This window comes from Candida oxycetoniae (genome assembly GCF_023343755.2).
Source record: "Candida oxycetoniae strain CBS 10844 chromosome Unknown scaffold4, whole genome shotgun sequence".
Lineage (NCBI taxonomy): Eukaryota > Fungi > Ascomycota > Pichiomycetes > Serinales > Debaryomycetaceae > Lodderomyces > Lodderomyces oxycetoniae.
The window spans coordinates 396,155-419,271 of record NW_026055367.1 but is presented as its reverse complement, the minus strand read 5'-3'; the positions used below and the strand labels follow the sequence as shown (position 1 = coordinate 419,271).

Here is a 23,117-nt window from a genome sequence, read left to right as displayed (position 1 = left end):
AGACTATGACTTTGCGTTTCCACTTTCCTAAATGAGCAATTTACGGCGGTGACTCAGAAGATTGAAAAAATTGAAAAAATAACAAGAAGACGAAGAAGAAGAAGAAGAAGAAGAAGCACTAAAAGACGAGCTTTTGGTGGCGGTTGTTAGTGAAGTTATAGTCAAGTAAGAGAAAAGAGAGAGTGAGAGTGAGTTTTTTTGTTAGCTATGATACCACCACCGGCGCCGTTTATACTCGACGCACAAGCAATCAGCGGGATTACGGGGTCTATATCTCTAGCATGCTGGATAATTGTGTTTGCGCCGCAGATTTATGAGAATTTCACTAGAAAGTCGTCAGAGGGTTTGTCTTTGAGTTTTATAATATTGTGGCTTGCAGGGGATGTGTTTAATGTGTTAGGGGCAGTGTTACAAGGAGTTTTGCCTACAATGATTATTTTGGCAATTTACTATACTTTAGCAGATATTGTTTTGCTTTGGCAATGTTTGATCTACGGCAACGGTGCAGCAAGGACAGACGACAATGAGAGCAAAATTCCTGACTTGATTCATTTGTCGCCTGCTAATCCACTTCACGAAGATGTTTTAGAATCTGTTTATTCGGGAGAAATCTCAGTTGATGTTGTTGATGATGATGATGAAGAACAACAAGGAAACTTGGAACAAGCAGGAATTAAACAAGCAACTAAACTAACCCAATTTCAGACTTTTTTATTAAACAGTTTAATGGTGGCTCTCGTTATTGTTTCCGGTTTCATTGGTTGGTACATCTCCTATTTACGAGATGAGGATCGTCAAAGAAAACATCCTGGGAAAATACACAGGCCACAAGATCTCGTGTTTGACCCATTAGCACAGTCCTTTGGCTGGCTATGTGCTGTTCTCTACCTAGGTTCAAGGATCCCTCAAATTGTACTAAATTATCAAAGAAAATCGTGTGAAGGTATATCATTTATGTTTTTCCTATTTGCATGTTTGGGCAACTTAACGTACGTCATATCGATTTTGTCTATCGATATGAGTTGGCACTATCTATGGGTAAACAGTTCATGGCTAGCTGGATCCTTGGGGACTTTAGGCTTAGATTTCACGATTTTTATTCAATTCTTTTTGTATAACGAGAATGATGAGGATAGTAGCATATGTGACAGTGAGACTCAAAGCGAAACTTTAACAGAGCCTTTGCTTAATGTAAATAGATCACAGTCGTATGGTACTAATTAATAATACAAGAACCATATAGATAACCTTTATAGAAGGATGATGAAGCAAGAGTATGTACAATCTACATTGTCACCTTACCACTCTTGTCGCGTCACGTGATATACCTAAAAAGAGTAATTTTTGATTCGGTCATTTATTTTTTTTTTTTTTCAATCTGATAAACCCCATTTACCATTACCGATTCTTCTTTAACGTATGTTTGCACCATCGATATGAGCTCCCAGTTGGAAGACGGAGGTGGTAAAGGGTTGGTTATTGACCCGCGTTTCAGCGAGAGCAAGAATATATATGTTACCGAGGGAGGAACGAAGGAACGAGCGGTGAAAAAACGGAATAGAGCTACACTAGTTTGTCTTCCTTGTAGATCAAGAAAGATAAAGTGTGATAAGGAAAAACCGTGTATTACTTGTAAAAAGAACGGGATTATAGATCAATGTATTTATAATAAGGAACCGCCAAAGAAACCCTTGAGGAAAAACTTGAATTCCACCAGGAACGGCACTAAAAGGCGGAAAGTTGATGTTGCTAATAAGGACAAAAACCAAAATCAGAGCCAAAGCCAAAGCCAGAGCCTAAATCAGAGCCAAAGCCTAAACCAGAGCCTAAATCAGAGCCTAAATCAGAGCCTAAATCAGAGCCAGAGCCAGAGCCAGAGCCAAAGCCAAAGCCAGAGCCAGAGCCAAAGCCAAAGCCAAAATCAAAGCCAAAACCAAAACCATGAGAGTAAGTCAACTGCTTCCAAGATGGGTTCTGGTCCCGAAATTTGTGTTTTGTTAAGAAAATCTGAATTGGAGGCATTGCAAGCAAAGGTTAAAGCTTTCGAGTTACTACAGAGCCAGAGCCAAAATGATAAGAAAAAAAATACGGCCCCATCATCGTTATCATCATTACACTCACAGCCAGAATCTAAAGATATCGTGTTTAATAAGTCTACAAACACGTATCGAACTGTGATTTTTTCAACTCACGAAGAATCAAGACCAGGATATATCCCATTAGAGAGTGTCACTACGGATACAATCGCTGATTATCAATCAAGTATGTCCGTTACTAGTGAAATTCGATTATCAGAATTGATCAAAAAGGCAACATTTTTAGTAGGCATAAACCCATACACCAGTCCAGACGATATTATTAAATTTCACTCCAAAGTGTCGCCCCGCAACGATTTAACAAAACCGAGAAACATGTCACCGTTATCTTGGTCTTACTTTGTTCGTGGCGACTCCTCAATGCTAGCACTAAGAAGTTATGCCTCGAGTCAAAAGGAAAAAGATTTGAGTGCTAAAAAGCCAAATGTAGGAATAACGTATGATCCATTAAAGATATTGATGGTACCCAAAGATGACAAGATCAAATCGGCATTAAATTTGGACGGAAGCGATATAACTAGATTCGAAGCAAAAACTGAAGAGACACAAGTAGACCTGTTACTGGGATACTCTAGAACAACACCAGCAACAATACAAATACCAACAATAGCAGAAGCATCGACCACGACTGGAGCACCTCCATCATCTTCCAGAACAACAACAGCAACAACAACAACAACAACAACAGCAACAACAACAGCAGCAACAACAGCAGAAGCAGCAGCAGCAACAACAGCAGCGATACCAACAAATTTCATGGCAACCAGTAATAAGAAAACATCTACACATACTACCCATGGGAAAGTAAATATGAAAACATTAGCATTGGAATTGTCCGTTTTAGGTGGTACAAAAGACAGAGAAAATACTCTTATTGAACAAATCAAATCAATAATTCCCCCGAAAAAAGTAGTATGGCTATTATTGAAACGTTTTTTGGTTTTGCTATACCCAATGATGCCATTCATTATAGAAGATAGATTTCGTGCTTCTATTGAAAACATACTTGGCATGGAATCCTATGAAAATGAAAAGCCAGAAGTTCATATACGAAGTCGACAAGATTTTGCAAATATTGGAATACTTTTTATAATACTTCGGTTATCGTACTTGTCACTTTTCCATAATCGAGGTTTTCATAATGAGAAAATCTTGACAAAACTGTATCTTTCAGAGGATGAAGCTGAAAAAAAATATCTATTGTTAAATCCAATCAACATCACTACTGCCGAAGTGGCACAGGCATGCTATTTTCATTTACAAAGACTAACTAAAGTTAGCGTGCCATTATTGCAATGTGGAATATATCTTCGCATATATAAAACTTATTCTCCAGAAGAAGGAGATGGGTTGGAAGGTAATGACTGTCATATTCAAATCAGCGAACTAACAGCAATGAGCTATGTCCTTGGGCTAAACAGAGAGCCCGATAAAGTATTTGATCTTAAAGATGAAAAATTGAAAAACTTGTATCGTAAAATATGGTATTTTATGGTACTGTCAGAGCAGAATTTTGCTTCAGTCTATGGATGGCCGGTGCTGATTAAAAAGACATCATATGACACCAAACGTCCTTATTTCTCTGAGGAGAATTCAAACTTGATGGACAAAGAGATTGATAAAACTTCATATTTTTTCTTTGCATTTATCACTGCGTTGATTAGAGGACCAGTACACCGAGTAGTTGACTTGTATTCGGCCATTGGAGCGGAAGTCAAAGTCATGGATTTGACTAATCATTTAAACCATTTGGAACAAGGGTTGAAAACTTTATTGGGTAAATTGAGCGACTACATGTATGCTTTAGAGGAAGAGAATCCTGGATATCACACTAGTAAAGTGATGAAAGTTCAAATTTTACTTAAAATGAATGCATTTTTAATGTTGAATTATTGTCATTTAATGGGCTATTACAAGGGGCGAAATCGGGGATTATGTTTCTTTTACTTGAAGAAATTGTTCACTATTGCTCTTTGTGAAAGTTTACCTTATATATTTGCCTTGATTACCAAGAGCCATGAGATTTTTGGGGAAGGCGCTGATATATATTTGAATCCCAGTATTATTCAAATCATTGTTAGAATCAGTGATGTGTGTCTAATTGCAGTGATTAGAGCAAATGTGTCTTTATTTATGTTACTGAAAAAAGCCGGTCATAAACAAAGGCAAGAAACTGATGCCGAATACAGAAATTTGCTTGACACAACAAATAAATTCATTATGATGATGGAGAAATCTTTCCGAGCATGTCTTGCTGCCGTTTCAATCTTGAGTAGCAGGTACTATTTTGCTTGGGAAGTAGTCCGAACTCAGAATTACTATTTGAAATTGGCCACAAGTGCTAGATTCTATAAGGAGAAATATACAGAAGCAACTGGTTTTCCTATACCAAAGTGTGATCAGATGGTTGAGTTGGTGAATATTGCATCATCAGGTTTACAGACTTTGCAAGATTTAGTGTCAACTTTTTGTGAAGAGGTTGATCTTACCGAGGTGTTTAAAATTGATGAAGCTTCCAGTAGCAAACATCAGCAGCAACAACAACAACAGCATCAACAGCATCAACAGCATCAACAGCAACAACAGCAACAACAACAACAGCAACAACAGCAACAACAACAACAGCATCAACAACAACAACAACAACAACAACAACAACAACAGCAGCAACAGCAACATCATCATCATCAACAACAACAACAGAGGGAAAATGTGCAGGCACATGCTATGGCACAAATGCCAATCCCGACAGATACAGGAATAAATCTTGATACATTTAACGATGTAGACAGCGGATATAACAGTGGAGGAATCAGCAACACCAGCAACACCGGCAACACCACTACATCTGATTCAAACGGATTGTACTTTACCGGATTTGAAGATATGCGATTTGACAACAGTGCTGAAATAGACTCTATTTGGTTAAAGATGCTTTCATTGAAATCTAATAGTCAAAATAGTGGAATTTCACTAGAGATGGATCAACACAGTCTGGGTTATGGCCAATATAATGGACCAACACTGACAAGTATTGGAAATAATTTCCCTGTGAATTTTGATACGTTTGACCAAACTCAAGCTGAATATAATGGGAATAACGCATATCTAGGGAATGAAAATACAAATGGTAGACCTTACCCATCAGCTAGTCTCTTCAATTATTCGGAGCTTTTTGCAGACTTGCCGTTGGACAAATTATTTAATATTTGAGAAAAAACAAGTAGTACTGGTTGAGGGTTTTCCTTTGTTAACTTTTTATATCTCTGTATAACTCTTGGAAACTAACCAAAAACTGATATCTTTGATTACAATCTCTTCTCAAGTGGTATCTTTGATTATAATCTCTTCTCAAGTGATACCTCTTTGAACATAACCTCATCTCAAGTGATGCTTTGATGCATTAAAATTGGCAAAACAGAAGAGCTATAATCTTATTACTGTTAAGAAAGTTCGAGCTCTATCTCCCCAGTATATCCAATAAAAGATAGAGAGGCCCATCTCCCTACGAGATAGGTCCATCTCCCTACGAGAGAGGCCCATCTCCCCAGTATATCCAATAAGAGATAGAGAGGCCCATCTCCCTACGAGATAGATCCATCTCCCTACGAGATAGATCCATCTCCCCAGTATATCCAATAAGAGATAGAGAGGCCCATCTCCCTACGAGATAGATCCATCTCCCTACGAGATAGATCCATCTCCCTACGAGATAGATCCATCTCCCTACGAGATAGGTCCATCTCCCTACGAGAGAGGCCCATCTCCCCAGTATATCCAATAAGAGATGAGATGCCTTAAAAAATTAGTTCGGCCGAATTTTTTTTTTCCTCCGAATTTTCATTTCTTTCAAGTAATATTGTAAGTTAGCCATTAATCTTTGCCTTCAAGTCGCCTTTGAACTCAGATAGAGCATCTTTACGGTATTGGTACGTTATCAGAAAATCTATTGTTCTAGGTAGAAGCTATTTTTTTTCCAATCTGTCACGTTGGTTTTTTCAAATTTGACCGGAGGGGTTTTCATTAGAGTTCAAGTTTGCTGTTACAATTATATGAAATAGACCAAATGTCGGAAATACTTACCGGGACAAATGGAGTGCCGGAAAATGGCCAAGTGATGCGTAGAAGGAAACGAGCAACTCGGGTTTGTACTCAGTGCAAGAAACGCAAGATAAGATGTGACAGGCAATTACCGTGTTCCAATTGTGTTAAATCAAGAGGAAAACTTGAGTGTCACTATGATGAAGAATCAGGAGCAGCTTCTGCCAGTTCCAATATTTTGCTCAGCAGTAAGACTAGGGCCCTTCCGTATGAACAAAGCGCTAAACAGCCATTACAGTTTTTGAACTTCAACTCCCATAATATGACAACTAAGCTGGACACAAGTGAAGGTGCATCGGATTCTATCAAGACAAATGGCAAAAGAGAACGAAGCAACGACAACTTGCGTGATAGCAGTAGTAGTAGAAGCAGCAGTAGCAGTAGCCGCAGTGCCAATGGAAAAAAGAAGATGAAGAGTGCAGACAATGTATCGATTTCGTTGAATGAGCTACGCAAATTGAAGGAAAGATTGGCAACTATTGAATCGAATTTGGGCCTGGCAAAAACTAAAATGTCTGAACCTCAACGAACAACACCATTGCAATATTCAATATCATCGCCAAAACTATCTATCCCAATGATGAATAACCAGAATTGGCCTTCTAATGTGCCACTGAGCATTCAATCTTTTGGTTCGCATTCTGGTCTTTCGCCACAACCTCAGTTTTCCACAACTCATAAATTGTCCAATACTAGACACCAGTCGCCAAATATCCAGTTGCCTCCAATAAACGTTAAAGATGGTATATCTCCGTATGAAAGTTCTGATTACAATGGATCTAGCGTTGGTAGCATTCCGTCTAATAATCCACCGCTCTCCAATCTTGCCCGTTTGCCAACAAACTTGATTGGGGTGAACCCATATTTGAATGAAACAGAAACTATCAATTTTTATGAAAATTATTCGTCTGTGTTTTGTAAAGATACTAGAAGAATTAGCTATGGACCATTTGCCTGGTCTTCGTTAATGAAGAGAGACCAAGTCTTGAGCACTCTTTGGGAGTACATTGGGAAGCAAAAGGAGTCGCTGAAGGATTTTGTCTTTTGCTCAGGTAGTAATGAAATCACCCACGAAAAGACTCAATTAGTTACGAGTGAACCTAAAGAGTCCGAAATGCATTTTAGAAAGAAAATGTTGGAGACTGGCGGGTATAGTGATGTGGTACCATATGATTTGTTAAAGGAGAAAATGAAGAAAAATTTAAAGAAAGAGACAATCCCACTAGGATTGACTTTATATGAAGGTCCTTTAAGTTGCGAGTTACAACTCGTTGACAAAATAAAGCAAATATTACCCAAGAAGAAAGTTATTTGGAAATTGGTTGATCGATTCTTCACTTGGTGTTATCCATTTTTACCATTCCTTGATGAGGTTGATTTTGTTGAATGGGTGGAAAAGATTGTTGGTCCAAAATCTTTTGATGATGTCAATATTGAAGAAGTGAAAATCGAGAGAAGACTTGATTTGGCAGTGATTGGTATCTTGTTAATTGTGATGCGGTTAGCATATTTGTCCTTATTTTCAAATAAACTACTGGTGAATGAAGAAAGATTGAATTCAACCGATCCTTCAGAGGAGGTTCAGGATACAAAATATATGATGCGCAATCCAATTAGTATAAACACAATAGCTATTGCTAATGCTTGTTTATACCAATTCGATATATTAAGAAGAACATCAATGCCTGTTTTACAATTGGCAATTTTCATAAAGTTTTATCATACTTTTGCTCCAGAAGATGGTGATGACGGGGATGGAGCAGATTCGAATGCTTTAACTGCAATGATGATTCAAATGGCTTACTCATTAGGGTTGTATCGTGAACCCAATAACTATCCTGGCATTTTGAACAACAAAAAGCTAAATCATTTGGGTCGCAAGATTTGGCATTTGCTTGTTATGATAGATATACACAATGCGTACTCTTTCGGAAGCCCTTTACTCATTGATTCAAATAGTTACGATACAAAAGTCCCGTTCCATGAAGATGGTAATGAGAATCTCAAGGATAAGGAGTTGGACCGATATATAACCGAGAGATATTTTCCTTCCAATACCGAGTTGAATGAAATGGTGAAACTGATATTGATAAAGACTTTGAATGTTTCAGGCCGAGTCAAACTCTGTGAGTTATGTAATCTTTTAAGTGAGTTTGAAGTGAAAATGGCACAGAAATATACATCATTAAAGGATTGTTTAACCATTAGAGAGTCAGAAAGTCACATATTTTCCAGAAACTTTTCATCCAAATTTTTCATTTCCTTAAAGTCATTTCTTGTTTCAATCTATTTCCATATTTTCCTTCATTATGAGCATAAGGACGTACAATTATCATTTTTTTATTTGAAGAAGATTTTGAAAATTGCAGCTACTGAAATCATGCCTCATTATTTTGAGTTGTTGGGAAACAGTGAAGTTATTTGTGATCTGTTTATCAATCCAAAGTTGCAACAAATAATCCATAAATCGAATCAGATCTTTATTGCAATGATAATAAGAGTCAATTTGTCAATATACTTTTTGAAGTCACAACTGGATCATGAAAGCAAATGTTTTTCAGATACATCGTATTACAATTATTACAAAGAGTTGTGCAAGTTTTCGTCTTGTTTGACAAGGTGCGCAGAGGTGTCTATTGCTGCTGTTTCGAAATTAAGTACGAGATACTTTTATGCTTGGAAATTAACAAAGAGTCACACATATTTGTTGAAACTTGTAACGACCTTGGATTTTTATAAAGATCCCTTACACATTGCAAGGCCAAACTTGAGATTACCGGAGTTTTCAACTAACCAAATCAGTGATTTGGTGGAAATGTGTGAGAGTGCATTACGAATTTTGGGTAAGGTTGGTCTTCAGGGCAATGAATTTTGCAGTGATGTTAGCTACAAGCAGTTTAAGCATCAAAATAGTGAAGTCTCTACGATCTCGTCCACGAAGCAAAGTGACAACAGTACAACCGATTTGGTTGATTTATCGACACCAGCATCCAATGTCTCATTAGATGGAAAAGCTTATACAAATGAGTTTGGATTGGATCTTGTTAATAATGCTGAGATTGATTCTATCTGGTTACAAATGCTATCGACGCAGCAGCAGCAGCAACAGCAGCAGTTTATACCGCAATCTCCTGGTGGTCAATCAGTGCCTTATTTAAGTCCCTTGACCGGTCAATTGTCTTCAGAACAAGCAAATATCAATAATAGCAAACCATCACCCAGTCCATTTCCTGGTCAGTCTAATCAGTCTGCGATGCAGCCAATCTCCACACCTGGTCAGATTTACGAAACTCCATTTACTTTAGGGTTCCCGCGTCCACCGAGTTCAGGATTTGGCGTCGACGAAAATGGGCTGGTTGATTTGTTTGCTGAGCTACCCTTGAATCAAATGTTTAACCTTTGATAACGAGAGGCTAGAGAAACGGGCTGAGAATTGTAACTAGGACTCAAAGAGTCGATTGTTTAACTTTTGATAACGAGAGGCTAGAGAGACGGGCTGAGAATTGTAACTAGGATTAAAAGAGTCGATTGTTTAACCTTTGATAACGAGAGGCTAGAAATGGGGTTTGAGAATTGTAACTAGGATTAAAAGAGTCGATTGTTTAACTTTTGATAACGAGAGGCTAGAGAGACGGGCTGAGAATTGTAACTAGGATTAAAAGAGTCGATTGTTTAACCTTTGATAACGAGAGGCTAGAAATGGGGTTTGAGAGATGGGTACATACTCTGGTATTTCTACATTCTCTACATTCTTTCGATTAGTGTCGGTGTAGTCAGTGTTGCTCTACTATCGAGGAGAGAGATAGTCTCGGTAACTGGGACTACAAGAATCAAATGTTCAACGTTGAATAACGAGAGGCTACAAGTGGCAACAGCACAACACAATAGTATAGCCAGCTTGTGTATATGTATTTCTTTTCAAGGAGTTTTCTTTTATAATGTTTTACAATCTATAAGTATAGACATCTTTGCTCGACTAGTCTCAGAAGCATAGACATCTCTGCTCAACTAGTTTCTACATCTCCGCTCGAATAGTCTCAGAAGCATAGAGGTCTTTGCTACTCGAATAGTCTCAGAAGCATAGACATCTCTGCTCAACTAGTTTCTACATCTCCGCTAGACTAGTCTCAGAAGCATAGAGGTCTTTGCTACTCGACTAGTCTCAGAAGCATAGAGGTCTTTGCTATTCGACTAGTCTCAGAAGCATAGACATATTTGCTATTCGACTAGTCTCAGAAGCATAGAGGTCTTTGCTACTCGACTAGTCTCAGAAGCATAGAGGTCTTTGCTATTCAACTAGTCTCGCTCTGCTCGACTAGTCTCAGAAGCATAGAGGTCTTTGCTACTCGACTAGTCTCAGAAGCATAGAGGTCTTTGCTATTCAACTAGTCTCGCTCTGCTCGACTAGTCTCAGAAGCATAGAGGTCTTTGCTATTCAACTAGTCTCAGAAGTATAGAGGTCTCTGCTATTCAACTAGTCTCGCCCTGCTCGACTAGTCTCAGAAGCATAGAGGTTTCATGGCTCCGAGAGTTTAACAAAAATACCTCAATAATAAGCGCCTTGTTTTTCTAGCAATCCAATTGAAATTCATGATGCTGCGGCTATCGATGGAACTTGCCAATGCAGAGCCTGTGGGTACATGCGTCAAGTGGCTTTAATACTTACAAAGCACTTGTTCTTAAATATTTACTGTTAACTAAAGAATAAAGGAGATTATTTCCCTTTTCGGTCAATGTGTCATTTTCCACTGTTATACCCGAACTTTTTTATTCAAGATAAGAATTTTCCCATTTAACCACAACGGTTTTGGGTAGGGGGGGGGGGGTCAATGTCAAAAAGTATCAATTGTTAATGACATATAACGGTATTTCTTTTTATTGGTATAAGGTTCTATTTCATCTTTGACACCCATATAGATTCAGGGTCAGGGTCTTGTGAATTTGACAGCAAAAAGAAAACAACTAGTAAAGAAAATGTAGAGTTGTACATTTATACCTTTGTCATTTAGTATTGATCCGCGTGTATAAGCGGCAGACTTATATTCTCTTCTTCTATACTTTATTATGATGCTTTAGTCTTTTTTTCATTATTTTTTGTTGCGCCAAATAATCTCTCGGAGTAGACTCTAAAATCTAGATTGCATTTGATTTCAAAAAGCTATCACGTATTTGGTTTATATATAAACGGTAACTCGTATTAAGTAAATGGTCTTATGATATCAACTAATTCGCTCATAGTTTCTATAGTTTCTAAAGCTTCTTTTGGGTCATAATTTCTAAAGCTTCTAAAGCTTCTTTTGGGTCATAGTTTCTATAGCTTCTAAAGCTTCTAAGGCTTCTTTTGGGTCATAGTTTCTAAAGCTTTTTTTGGATCGCTCATTGTTTATATAGTTTTCTTTTTGGTCCCTTTTTTTAGATGACCTTTAATGCTGAGGTCAGTGGTATAACTTTTGTATTTAAACCATCTAGGAGAAGAACCTCACAAAACACCAGACTCAGAAGTATAGAGGTATTTGCTATTCGACTAGACTCAGAAGTATAGAGGTATTTGCTATTCGACTAGTCTCAGAAGCATAGAGGTCTTTGCTATTCGACTAGACTCAGAAGCATAGACATATTTGCTATTCAACTAGTCTCAGAAGCATAGACATATTTGCTATTCGACTAGTCTCAGAAGCATAGACATATTTGCTATTCGACTAGTCTCAGAAGTATAGAGGTCTTTGCTATTCGACTAGTCTTCGAAGTATAGAGGGAGAGAGAGCGAGAGTGGAGGATCACCTTATAGCAACCTACTAGGTCTCAACAATTTAATTTTTTAAAATTTTTTTTTTTATATATAAAGAGCTGATTATCGATTTTCCAAAGATTGTTGAATTGTTGGTGATATTTTTTTCAAGGTATACCAACTAGTCTTTCAATCAGTGGTTGAAATTATTTTTTTCGTTGTTATCACTTATTGTTTGGTGTGTGTTCATTTTTCTTTATTTTTGGGGTGGGAGGGCAATGCCTAACGAGTCTTCTCGCAAGCGTAACAAGCCTTCATACGTTTGTCTAAATTGTCGAAGGAAAAAAATTAGATGCAATAGACAACTTCCATGTTCTAGTTGTGTGAAGATTAATGCTGGGTACACGTGCTCCTATGATACCAAATGGAAACCGGTTAAAACAGGAGGTACTGAGCGCCCTTTGAATCATAAGGCTAGCAGCAATATAGTGTTCAATAATGAAAGTCCATTGGAAACTGGTACATCGCTGATGGAGAATACTATATCACCTTTTTTACCTCAGCCTAGTACCCTTGCAGATGAAAACCGAATACTCAAAAATAGAGTAATTGAATTGGAGAGGCTATTGCACGATGTAAGTGAAAATGGTGGTGGTGTAGTGTCTGACAATTCATCAACTTCGCTGTCAACAGTAATGCATAAGCCATATATTAGAACCACACCAATACTACCACCAAACAAGCCTACTTCGCCTAATCCCGAGGTTGACGATGACGACGTGCTCAATTTTTATGATGGATATTCACTTATTAGAGTAAAGGGGCATGTTCGACGTGTAAATAGCGGCCCTTTGTCCCCAGTAGCACTTTATAAGCGCGATCCAGTATTGGCAATGGTGTGGAACGCCATTAGCAGCAAGGGCTATATCAAAATCATTGATGTCCAGACGCCAAATCGAGTCTCAGGAATGTGCCATTCGTTGCCAGTATACAGCATCTCCAATACTGTAATCTCGGATAGGATGGATCGGCTTTTCAAAAAGAAATTTTTGGAAGTTGAAGGATACGATGAAGTTACTTCTTACAAGTCGCGTATCGAGAAAGACATGGCTGAAAACCTTGAAGAACTGGAGGTAAACGACAAAGGATTGAATGACAATTCTAGTAACAAAATGGTATCTGCTAACGCGCACAATAGTGATGATGCTGGCAGAAATGAACCAGCTCCAAGAAAATTGACTTATACTCAAATTAGTCTTGCAAGGACACTTTTTGAAGGTAAAGTTAACCCCGAGTTGCATTTAATAGAAAAAGTGAAACAGCTATTGCCAAAAAAGAAAGTGTTGTGGTCATTGGTTGATATATTTTTCTCCAAATTATACTTGTCTATACCATTTATCGATGAGCTGGAATTTAGAAAGGATTTGCAAAAGATATTTGGACCAGCAAATTACAAGGATGAGCCATTCACGCGAGTCATTATTGGGAAGAAGATGGAGTTGGCAACTATTGCCACTTGTTTCATCATGATGAGGCTAACATATTTGTCACTATACTCAAATCGTGATTGTATCAATTTAAAAGAAATGAAATCAACGGGTGATTCTATCAAGAAGTACATTTTTGAGAATCCAGTCACATCTTCCTTTGTTGAGGTTGCCAACTCGTGTTTGTATTGTTTTGATGTTACAAGAAGGTCAAACTTGACAATTTTTCAAGCATGTTTGATGATGCGGATCTACAAGTATTGTGCTCCTGAAGAATGCGACGGTATAGATGGCGGTGGCTCGCAAATAGGAACAGCTATCTTGATCCAAATGGCATATTCTCTTGGGTTGAATCGCGAACCAGATAAACTCGACGTTTGCAACGATGACAAAATCAATAATATAGGAAGAAAGATTTGGTATTTTTTGCTCAGGTTGGATATGATGTATTGTGCTAGTGTTGGGAACCCTATAAACATATATCCACACCATTACGACGTGAATTTACCATTTGTGACAAAGTATAATAGCAATACAATTGATGTTGCAATAGATGCTGCTGCTGTTTCCAATATTGTGTATTTGCATAACCAATCAAAGATGATGAGGAATTTGGCAGGTTATGCTCTGGACATCAACAGGGGAGTAAAAATGAACACTATTACACGAGATTTACACGAATTTGAATTGAACTTGGAAAATCAATATAAGGCTTTACAAGAATCAGTTGACTTTCAAGAATGGCAAGATACTTGTACTTCGAATATTGATACTTTATCTTTCACGCTTCAGTTTCAATTGGTTTTGGGACTTCGAACAGCATTACTTTCATTTTATCATCACATTTATCTACATTACGAAAAGAAATTGGACTCGGAATTGGCATTTTTTTATCTTTGTAAATTGATGTATATCATAATATACAATCTAATGCCGTGTACCGGAGATGTGTTGTATGGATCCATGAGTTCAAGAAGTCTTTTCATTAATCCAGTGATTCAATTCGCATTGAGCAAGGTTACTGGAATTATCATGTCATGCTTAGTAAGAGTAAGTTACAATGTTCGAGTAATGGAACAAAAGCCATCGCATTCAACAAACTTGGCCACTAATTCTGAATACAAACAACATTACCAAAGTTTGAGATGCATTTTAAAAGCTTTGAATAGAGAAGCAAATCTACTATGCTCATTATCTGAAAGAATGGGATCTCGGTACTATTATTCATGGCGAATATCAAAAGCACATACTGTTTTATTTGGTAGAATTGCCAAACCAGAGTTTTACGATAAGTATGCAAGCAGTTTGAAAAAAATTAAAGCGTTCCAATTCACACCAGCGCAATTGGACTTATTTCAACGACTTATTAGCTTATTAGTTGCAACAACTACAAAAGTAGTTAACTACGAAGATGCTGAGGATAATCCAGTCCCGGATTTTTCACCAATGGAAAACCCCACCGATGAAAGTAGTCAACAAAACAATGAAGCGAATGAATTTCAGGAGAATAATAACGGATCGAGTCAAGGGCTCATGAATACAAACTCAATAGACTCGATTTCATTCTCGCCACTTGATTCTTTTGGAGAAGGAGGAGCATCATCATCATTGATACCTGGTATTCCCCATTCAACAAAGGATGAAATTGATCAAATGTGGCTCCAACTCTCTGCAATGCACAATGATCCTGATCAAGATGGGCTTGAGAGTTGGCTTCCCAGTATTCCCTTTCCATTTTACAACAATAACAACACCTCCAGTCAAGGTAATGGCGGATTATTTTACAATAACAGCAGCATGAACAACGGCAACGGCGGCAATAATAATAACAAGGATAACAATGGTAATTTTCAGAATGGAAGTTCAATTTCACTCCAACAACAACAACAACAACAACAAACGGGTGATCAGGAACCACAAGCACCCTATTTGAATTTCAGAGACCCTTTGTCGCTGGTTTATATAGACCCAAACTTTGATCTTTCTTGCAGGTACAACTACGATCAACTATTGTGATTTTAACGTTCTAATAATAAGTGTTATTTTTTAGCATAGGAGAATATAGATTCGGAACCAAACTTTTGCTTTAATTCGGGTTCATCAAAATGCTCTAAACAACCTCTTGCCATTTCGTCATCTGCAAAATCTACAAATGCCAAGTTTCTTGGCTTGACAAATCTAACAATTTCAAACCCGCTGAAATCTTGAAAAACCTCATTGAGAATTTCCTTTGATATATTTGAGTCAAGATTTTGTAAAAGCAATATACGATTAGGTGGTAAGTTCTTCCATACTGACAAATCTGTGGCTTTCTTATTTTTATCCTTAGCTTGAGTTGATTCCCTTTTCAGCTTATCTTTAATCAGCTTCTTCTTCTTCTTTGACTTTGCTATATTCTTATTCTTGATAATTTTTTTTTCATGTCGTATCTTTTTAATTTCCTTTAGTTGTGCTTCATCAAGAACCACTTTATCGCTATTGGTTTTGGCAAAAGTTGCTCTTACGGGCTTACCGAGTAGCTGTAAACCGTTTAATTCATTTACCACTTTTGAAGCTAAGTCAACATCACGAAATGTTATAAAAGCCTGACCTTTCAATTTCAATGTCTTTGCAAGCGAGATATCCAACGGCTCGAAATTGTGTATTAAGGGCTCCAAATTTGCTTTTAGTTTAGTTAGTGATACTTTTTCATTGAGGTTGTTTAGATATATCGTTTGTTTGGGACCAATGGACATATTTGGATAATGTGGGGGGGGGGATGTAGGGGTGATTTAGATGGTGATGAGGTAGATGGTGATGAGGTGATGGAAAGTTTATTAGGGAGTTTCTTTTTTATTTGGTACAACTGGTAGCATTAGAGAGACTATCGAGCGACACTATCGACCTACACTATCGACCTACATTATACAGCACTATCGAGCAACACCTAGTAGCTTGTTACAACACTATCGAGCAGAGCGAGATTCTATGCTCGATGGTGTTGTAATAAGCTACTGACTAATGACACTATCTTTCTATGCTCGATGGTGTTGTAACAAGCTACTGACTAATGACACTATCTTTCTATGCTCGATGGTGTTGTAACAAGCTACTAAGCTCCACTATCTCTCTCTGCTCGCTAGTGTCACAAGCTACTGAGTACCGCTCCACTATCTCGCTCCGCTTGATAATGTCGGTAACATTCAGTACCGCTCCACTATCTCGCTCTGCTCGATAGTGGCATTAGTCAGTGCCGCTCCACTATCTCTCTCCGCTTGATAGTGGCATTACTCAGTGCCGCTCCACTATCTCTCTCCGCTCGACAGTGGCAATAATTTTAAGTTTGAAACAGAGAATGGGGGTAAAGAGGGGATAATATCAGTACCTTACATAGGAATACATAGGAATATCTAGAATTAGAATTAACATTGACAATAACAGTGTAAGAATTGGAGTAAAAAACCAAAAAAGCTTAAAACACCTGTTCCTGGTAGGTAAAGGGGTAATGGAATGCAATTAAATACACGAGCTGATTAGCAACACATAACTTTAACATATACTAACTCTTGACACTATCAAACACTATCAAACACTATCGAGCGAAGCGAGATAGTGGAGCGGCATTGACTAATGACACTATCAAGCAAAGCGAGATAGTGGAGCAGCATTGACTAATGACACTATCGAGAGAGCAGCATTGACTAATGACACTATCGAGCGAGCAGCATTAATTAATGACACTATCGAGCGAGCAGCATTAATTAATGACACTATCGATCGAGCAGCATTAATTAATGACACTATCTCGCTCTGCTCGATAGTAGAGCAGCATTGACTAATGACACTATCTCGCTCTGCTCGATAGTAGAGCAGCATTGACTAATGACATTATCTCGCTCTGCTCGATCTGCTCTGCTCAATCTGCTCTGCTCAATGGTGTCGATTTTTGTCATTTTTTCCCCTCAAAAATAGTCAGTGGTCCCAAATGTGCTCCACTATCTCGCTTCGCTCGATAGTGTCGCCTCGCCTGATAGTGCCGCTTCGCTCGATAGTCGCAAGCCAATAAAATTCGTCCAATTTGTAAGCAACATAATAAAACAGTAAACGTTATACAAAAAAGAAACCTACTTCAAGAAAAACCGCCACATCTTTACTATAGAAAAAAAAAGCCATCTTATATAACCAGTATCTATGGACATCCCAGTATTAATATTTCAAAAAGATTGTATGTCTACGTAATTATTTGTATGTCTACGTAATTATTTGTATGTCTATGTAATTATTTGTATGTCTATGTAATTATTTGTATGTCTACGTAGCAAGTTTTGTATGTCTATGTAATTATTTGTATGTCTTTGTAATAAGTTTGTGGTGGTTTTCTTCATAACCATCGCATATCGTCTCTTTAAAAAGTCAAAACCTTATAACCCTCATCACAATTCCAAAGTCAAATAAATACCAAAGTATTTTTTCTTTTCAACGATATATATATTTATATATAGATATATATAAATTTTTTTTTTCATCAAAAGTCCAATCTCATCTCTGTTTAGTCCTATTGATTTAAATTTGTTTTGTTTACCGAGTTTCTTCCTCGTCATCACAAGTAAGAACCAATCGCCCTAATTGCCCTTATAAAATTATGTCTTTAGTTGCTTTGAAAAACGGGATAATTAAACTAATTAGCAGTAAAGACAAATCACAAGAAGAATTGCATAGAGTTAATAGGCTATTAGACAATAATCAGAACCCATATGGATCAACAGAAAACGGCTTTTTACCTAGAGATGAAAGGGCAGCAGATATAGCTAGACAAGAAGCCGTAATTCAAGCAGCTGAATCAATAGCTTCATCCTCGGAAGATAAAGAAGATGGCCAAGGTGAAACTTATTCGCTTACACAATTTTTCAATAGGTTTGACCCTAGAGTCATGTCGGATATTATCATTGGTTTGAGTGACGGGTTGACTGTCCCATTTGCATTGACTGCTGGTCTATCTTCATTGGGCGATGCCAAAGTGGTCATAACCGGTGGTATGGCAGAACTAGTCTCTGGTGCAATATCAATGGGTCTAGGAGGCTATCTAGCAGCAAAATCTGAATCAGAGTACTACATATCACAAGTAAAGAAGGAAAAATTGGATTTCTTCAAAAAACCAGAATCGATAAATCAAGAAGCCGCCGAGATTATGTTTGAACTAGGAGCAACTGAAGCAACTATCATAAGTTTTCTAAAAGATTTGGATTCAAAGCCGAAAAACCTTATTGATTTTATTATAAGATTTGGGAAAGGTTTAGAAGAGCCTGCAGAAGGTAGGCAACTTATATCAGCATTAACCATAGGCTTATCTTATTTCTTTGGTGGATTTGTTCCACTTTTGCCATATTTTTTCACTAGTGTGGTTAAGACGGGGTTATTGATTTCAGTTATTGTTATGTTAATTACTTTATTTGCTTTTGGTTATATAAAGACGTCAATTTCAGTAGGTGAAGTTTGTGGGTATCAAAAGAAAGTTACCGAGGGATTCCAAATGGTCGCTGTTGGCTCGGTTGCTGCCGGCGCCGCTTGGGCCCTTGTATATTTTATAGATAATTGATCGACCAGCTCCACTATAGCAGCTCCACTGTCGAGCAGCTCCACTATCGAGCAGAGCGAGATAGTGGAGATGGTGTCTGTGGCAATTACTGTGCTTTTAATTCATCTATACGACTTGATACTAACTCTGGTCAGAGATGCTCCACTATCGAGCGAAGCGAGATAGTGTCACTCGATACTGTCAGTCAATACTGTCAGTCAGAGATGCTCCACTATCTCGCTGCGCTCGATAGTGTCACTCGATACTGTCAGTCAATACTGTCAGTCAGAGATGCTCCACTATCTCGCTGCGCTCGATAGTGTCGCTCGATAGTGTCGCTCGATAGTGTCGCTCGATAGTGTCTGTCGATACTGTCAGTCGATAGTGAGTGGACTGGTGTTATGTCGCTACCATATGCATCCAGCCAATGATTGAATTCCGAAAAATTGAAATCATTGAATGAAAAAAAGCACTCTAAAAAGAGTTCAAAAGGCTTTGTTGATTAAAAGGTATACCGGGTTCGTAAACGGGGTAGATACATAAGATAGATAGCTTTATAATGTTAAGGATACGCAGTAGGTATTGTACAATAAGGAGAGTTTCCAACTTGTCGTCATATTCAATTCGTTACAGTTCCTCAATATCTTTGAAAGTCGAAGCTGAACCACCAGCAAACAAATTAAATAAAAAAGATTTGCAAAATAACCAATTTGCTAAACAAGCACCAAATCGTCAAGTTACCTGGTCACCATCGCAAGAGGAGAGAATAGAGGTTATTTCAAAGTTCCCATATAGGTTTACTCAAAGAGACTTGGAAAAGCAACCAAGACCTTATGCTGCAATTGATTTAATCGCTAAAGAGCCAATAAGATATCTAACTGCAAACCAAGGAAATATCGCAGTATGTGACGGAAACCGCGGTAACACATTGCAGGGTCATCCCAAGGTGTTTATCAATTTGGATCAACCTAAAGCTTCTACTTGTGGATATTGTGGGTTGAGATATGCCAAAGAAGAGTTTAAAGAGATTATTGAAAAGGGTGAAACACCGACACTATAGCCGACACTATCAAGCAGAGCGACACTATCGAGCAGAGCGAGATAGTGGAGCAACACTTTGTAGCTTGATACAACACTTCTTCGTGACACTATCGAGCAGAGCGAGATAGTGGAGCAATACTCGGTACTTTGTTTCAACACTATCTCGCTCTGCTAGATAGTGTCGCTCGGTAGTGTTGCTCGATAGTGTCGCTCGATAGTGTCGCTCGATAGTGTCTATAGTGTTTAGAGAACCGTACCAATATCAAAATCTTTTTATCGTCATGTTTCTGACTTTGTTCTTCTCTTGAATCTTGACTCTCGTCTTGTTCCTTTTGAGGCCCCATTCGCTCCCACTCTGTCTCTAAAAGTCACTATCGCCGACACTATCGAGCAACACTATCGAGCAACACTATCGAGCAACACTATCGAGCAGAGCGAGATAGTGTTGAACGAGATTACCGAGTATTGCTCCACTATTTCGCTCTGCTCGATAGTGTCACGAGATTACCGAGTATTGCTCCACTATTTCGCTCTGCTCGATAGTGTCACGAGATTACCGAGTATTGCTCCACTATCTCGCTCTGCTCGATAATGTCGCTCTGCTCGATAGTGTCGCTCTGCTCGATAGTGTCGCTAGATGGTGTTGGGGGATGCATTTCCCCAGAAAAAGGTGAAAAAAAACAATGAAAAAAGAGCTAGATAAAGAAAATTAGGCCAATTTAGACTTTAGATGTATATTGTAAGATGCCCGCTGTTAAAGTGAGTCTGTCGGTGGCTATTCAAGTTCAGCAGTTGATAAATAATGGGGTAACATTTGCAAAACTAATCCTTTTAGGGATATGGTACTCTCGCAACCATTTATTGCACAGCTATTTAGTAATACCGTTGGGGATCATAGTTATAATGATGGTCTTGTATGGATTCAATTTATTGCTAACCAATGTGTTCCACATAAAGTTCCCATCCTCAGTTTTAGGGCTATTGGTGAATTTGGTGTGGTTGTGCGTGTTGAGTGTGCTATCCGATATAAAACCAAGGTCAAATGAACATTATTTAATAAAAAATACTAGGTCTTGTTCAAATTGGATATTGACTAATTATCTTTGTTTGATTAAACCTCCAATGAATTTCACGTTAAAATGGATAAATGTCTTCTTTATCCCATCCTTCATTATATTGCCGCTATCTGATCATATTACAATCATTGAATGTATGAAAATCGCTAGTGTTTTTGTTTTTGGAATGATTGTCCTAATACTTGTTAATATCTACTTTATTGCGTTTTTGAAATTCGTATATGGTAACTTGGGGGTATTCAAAGAAGAAAAAGCAGAATTTGAAAAGGAAGAGGAATTGGAACTGGAATTGGAATTGGAAAGTATACAGGGCAATAACAGTATAAGAGATGATGTGACTACTATTGATGTGAATAGCTTGAGGTCGGTACAAACTACCCCCGCACTATCACTATCACCACCACCACTACCACCAAGAGATTCAACTTTACTCAACAAAAACCCGTTTTTACTTGAACCAGAGCGGATATACCACAAAACACATCATGTTGAAAACAATACCTCATATCCATCACTACAGCAGCACCGCTACCAGCAACTGCTGAGACATAGTATCTCCTCGAAAACAAGCTCCAACAAAGAGACTGTTGCATTAGAATCAACCGAAGTATCACCCATCACATCATTTATCACTCGTTATATTGATTGGATCTTGTATATTTTCCTATTCCTAGTATCGCTTCCATTTTATTACATTCCTTCAATTCATACATTTCTTCCGTATCATCTAAGTCTAACCATACTAGCTTATTACATTGCCGTGTTGATCCCACAATACTATCCCAAAACGAAGAAATTTGCCCATCCAATCTTGGTATCCACTGCAATTATTCTATTTACATGTTTCATTGGGTCATTGATCTATCACCATGAACCGCGAGGATTTCTCGAGGATTTGCGTTTTTACAAAACAGGCAAAAACTATCTCAATCTATTCAATGGACAAGAAGCAATGAACAACAAAAATAAGGAGTTTACACTGACTCCACAATGGCCCGGATGTGGAGATTTTCTTTCCTCATTAATGGACGTTTCAATCGTTGCGTTATCCCTACCTATGTTCACACATCGACGCGATTTCATCAAAAATTTCTGGATCCTTATGCCTACAATATTGGTCAGTGCCGGGGCAACATTTTTCATCTATCCTATAGTCTGTCATGCTCTAGGCATACAACCACAGAGATCCATTGGGTTTATAGGAAGATCGGTCACTTTGGCTTTGGGAACCCCGCTAATTGAATCGCTCGGTGGCTCGGTATCGTTAATGGCAGTGTGTACTATTTTATCAGGAATCTGCGGTGTTTTGATTAATGAGCCACTTTTCAAGTTTTTCCGTGTAGCAAAAGAGGATTACTTGACTAGAGGAGTGACAATGGGTCTTAATTGTGGTGCTATTGCTACTGCTCATTTATTGAATATTGATCCAAGAGCCGCATCAACAAGTTCCTTGAGTTTTACTGTATTCGGTACAGTGATGATCATCATGGCTGCTATCGGCTCTATAAGACAATTGATTAATGAACTAGCGACACTATCTCCACTAGCGAGCTAGTGGGGTGACACTAGTGACACTATCGAGCAGAGCGAGATAGTGGAGCACAGTAACTTCCACCGACACTAGTGATACCATCGAGCAGAGTGAGAGAGTGGAGCACAGAACTGCCACCGACACTATTGAGCAGAGAGAGATAGTGGAGCACAGAACTGCCACCGACACTATTGAGCAGAGAGAGATAGTGGAGCACAGAACTGCCACCGACACTATTGAGCAGAGAGAGATAGTGGAGCACAGAACTGCCACCGACACTATTGAGCAGAGAGAGATAGTGGAGCACAGAACTGCCACCGACACTATTGAGCAGAGAGAGATAGTGGAGCACAGAACTGCCACCGACACCATCGACACTATCTAGCTTCGCTCGATAGTGTCGATGGTGATTGTTGTTGATTTTGATAAAACGCGTCTGTTACAAAAACAAAAAAAAATTTTCAACTCTTTGACACGGGGTTTGATACTACTGGTCCACTAGC

At 38.3% G+C, this 23,117-nt stretch overlaps 7 protein-coding genes across 7 annotated transcripts; 6 read left to right on the top strand and 1 right to left on the bottom strand. All coding sequences in view use genetic code 12, as the record gives it.

The window, feature by feature from the left end:
• Positions 1 to 207: 207 nt before the first annotated feature.
• Positions 208 to 5,309, top strand: ZCF35 (Zcf35p; the record flags this gene model as incomplete). The annotated part of the gene is made up of 2 exons (XM_049322163.1): positions 208 to 1,208; positions 1,910 to 5,309. The coding sequence occupies 2 exons, from the start codon at positions 208 to 210 to the stop codon at positions 5,307 to 5,309; spliced, it is 4,401 nt and encodes a 1,466-aa protein (XP_049181982.1).
• An 853-nt stretch (positions 5,310 to 6,162) lies between these two features.
• Positions 6,163 to 9,600, top strand: MRR1 (Mrr1p; the record flags this gene model as incomplete). Its single annotated transcript, XM_049322162.1, has 1 exon — positions 6,163 to 9,600. The coding sequence occupies one exon, from the start codon at positions 6,163 to 6,165 to the stop codon at positions 9,598 to 9,600; it is 3,438 nt and encodes a 1,145-aa protein (XP_049181981.1).
• A 2,603-nt stretch (positions 9,601 to 12,203) lies between these two features.
• On the top strand, positions 12,204 to 15,428 carry CTA4 (oleate-activated transcription factor; the record flags this gene model as incomplete). The annotated part of the gene is made up of 1 exon (XM_049322161.1): positions 12,204 to 15,428. One exon carries the CDS (start codon positions 12,204 to 12,206, stop codon positions 15,426 to 15,428), a length of 3,225 nt encoding a protein of 1,074 aa, XP_049181980.1.
• A 23-nt stretch (positions 15,429 to 15,451) lies between these two features.
• On the bottom strand, positions 15,452 to 16,147 carry KGF56_001076 (uncharacterized protein; the record flags this gene model as incomplete). The annotated part of the gene is made up of 1 exon (XM_049322160.1): positions 15,452 to 16,147. One exon carries the CDS (start codon positions 16,145 to 16,147, stop codon positions 15,452 to 15,454), a length of 696 nt encoding a protein of 231 aa, XP_049181979.1.
• Positions 16,148 to 18,033: 1,886 nt separating this feature from the next.
• CCC1 (Ccc1p) lies at positions 18,034 to 18,987 on the top strand (the record flags this gene model as incomplete). Its single annotated transcript, XM_049322159.1, has 1 exon — positions 18,034 to 18,987. The coding sequence occupies one exon, from the start codon at positions 18,034 to 18,036 to the stop codon at positions 18,985 to 18,987; it is 954 nt and encodes a 317-aa protein (XP_049181978.1).
• A 538-nt stretch (positions 18,988 to 19,525) lies between these two features.
• KGF56_001074 (uncharacterized protein) lies at positions 19,526 to 20,026 on the top strand (the record flags this gene model as incomplete). Its single annotated transcript, XM_049322158.1, has 1 exon — positions 19,526 to 20,026. One exon carries the CDS (start codon positions 19,526 to 19,528, stop codon positions 20,024 to 20,026), a length of 501 nt encoding a protein of 166 aa, XP_049181977.1.
• An 884-nt stretch (positions 20,027 to 20,910) lies between these two features.
• KGF56_001073 (uncharacterized protein) lies at positions 20,911 to 22,999 on the top strand (the record flags this gene model as incomplete). Its single annotated transcript, XM_049322157.1, has 3 exons — positions 20,911 to 20,921; positions 21,078 to 22,637; positions 22,708 to 22,999. The coding sequence occupies 3 exons, from the start codon at positions 20,911 to 20,913 to the stop codon at positions 22,997 to 22,999; spliced, it is 1,863 nt and encodes a 620-aa protein (XP_049181976.1).
• Positions 23,000 to 23,117: the final 118 nt, after the last annotated feature.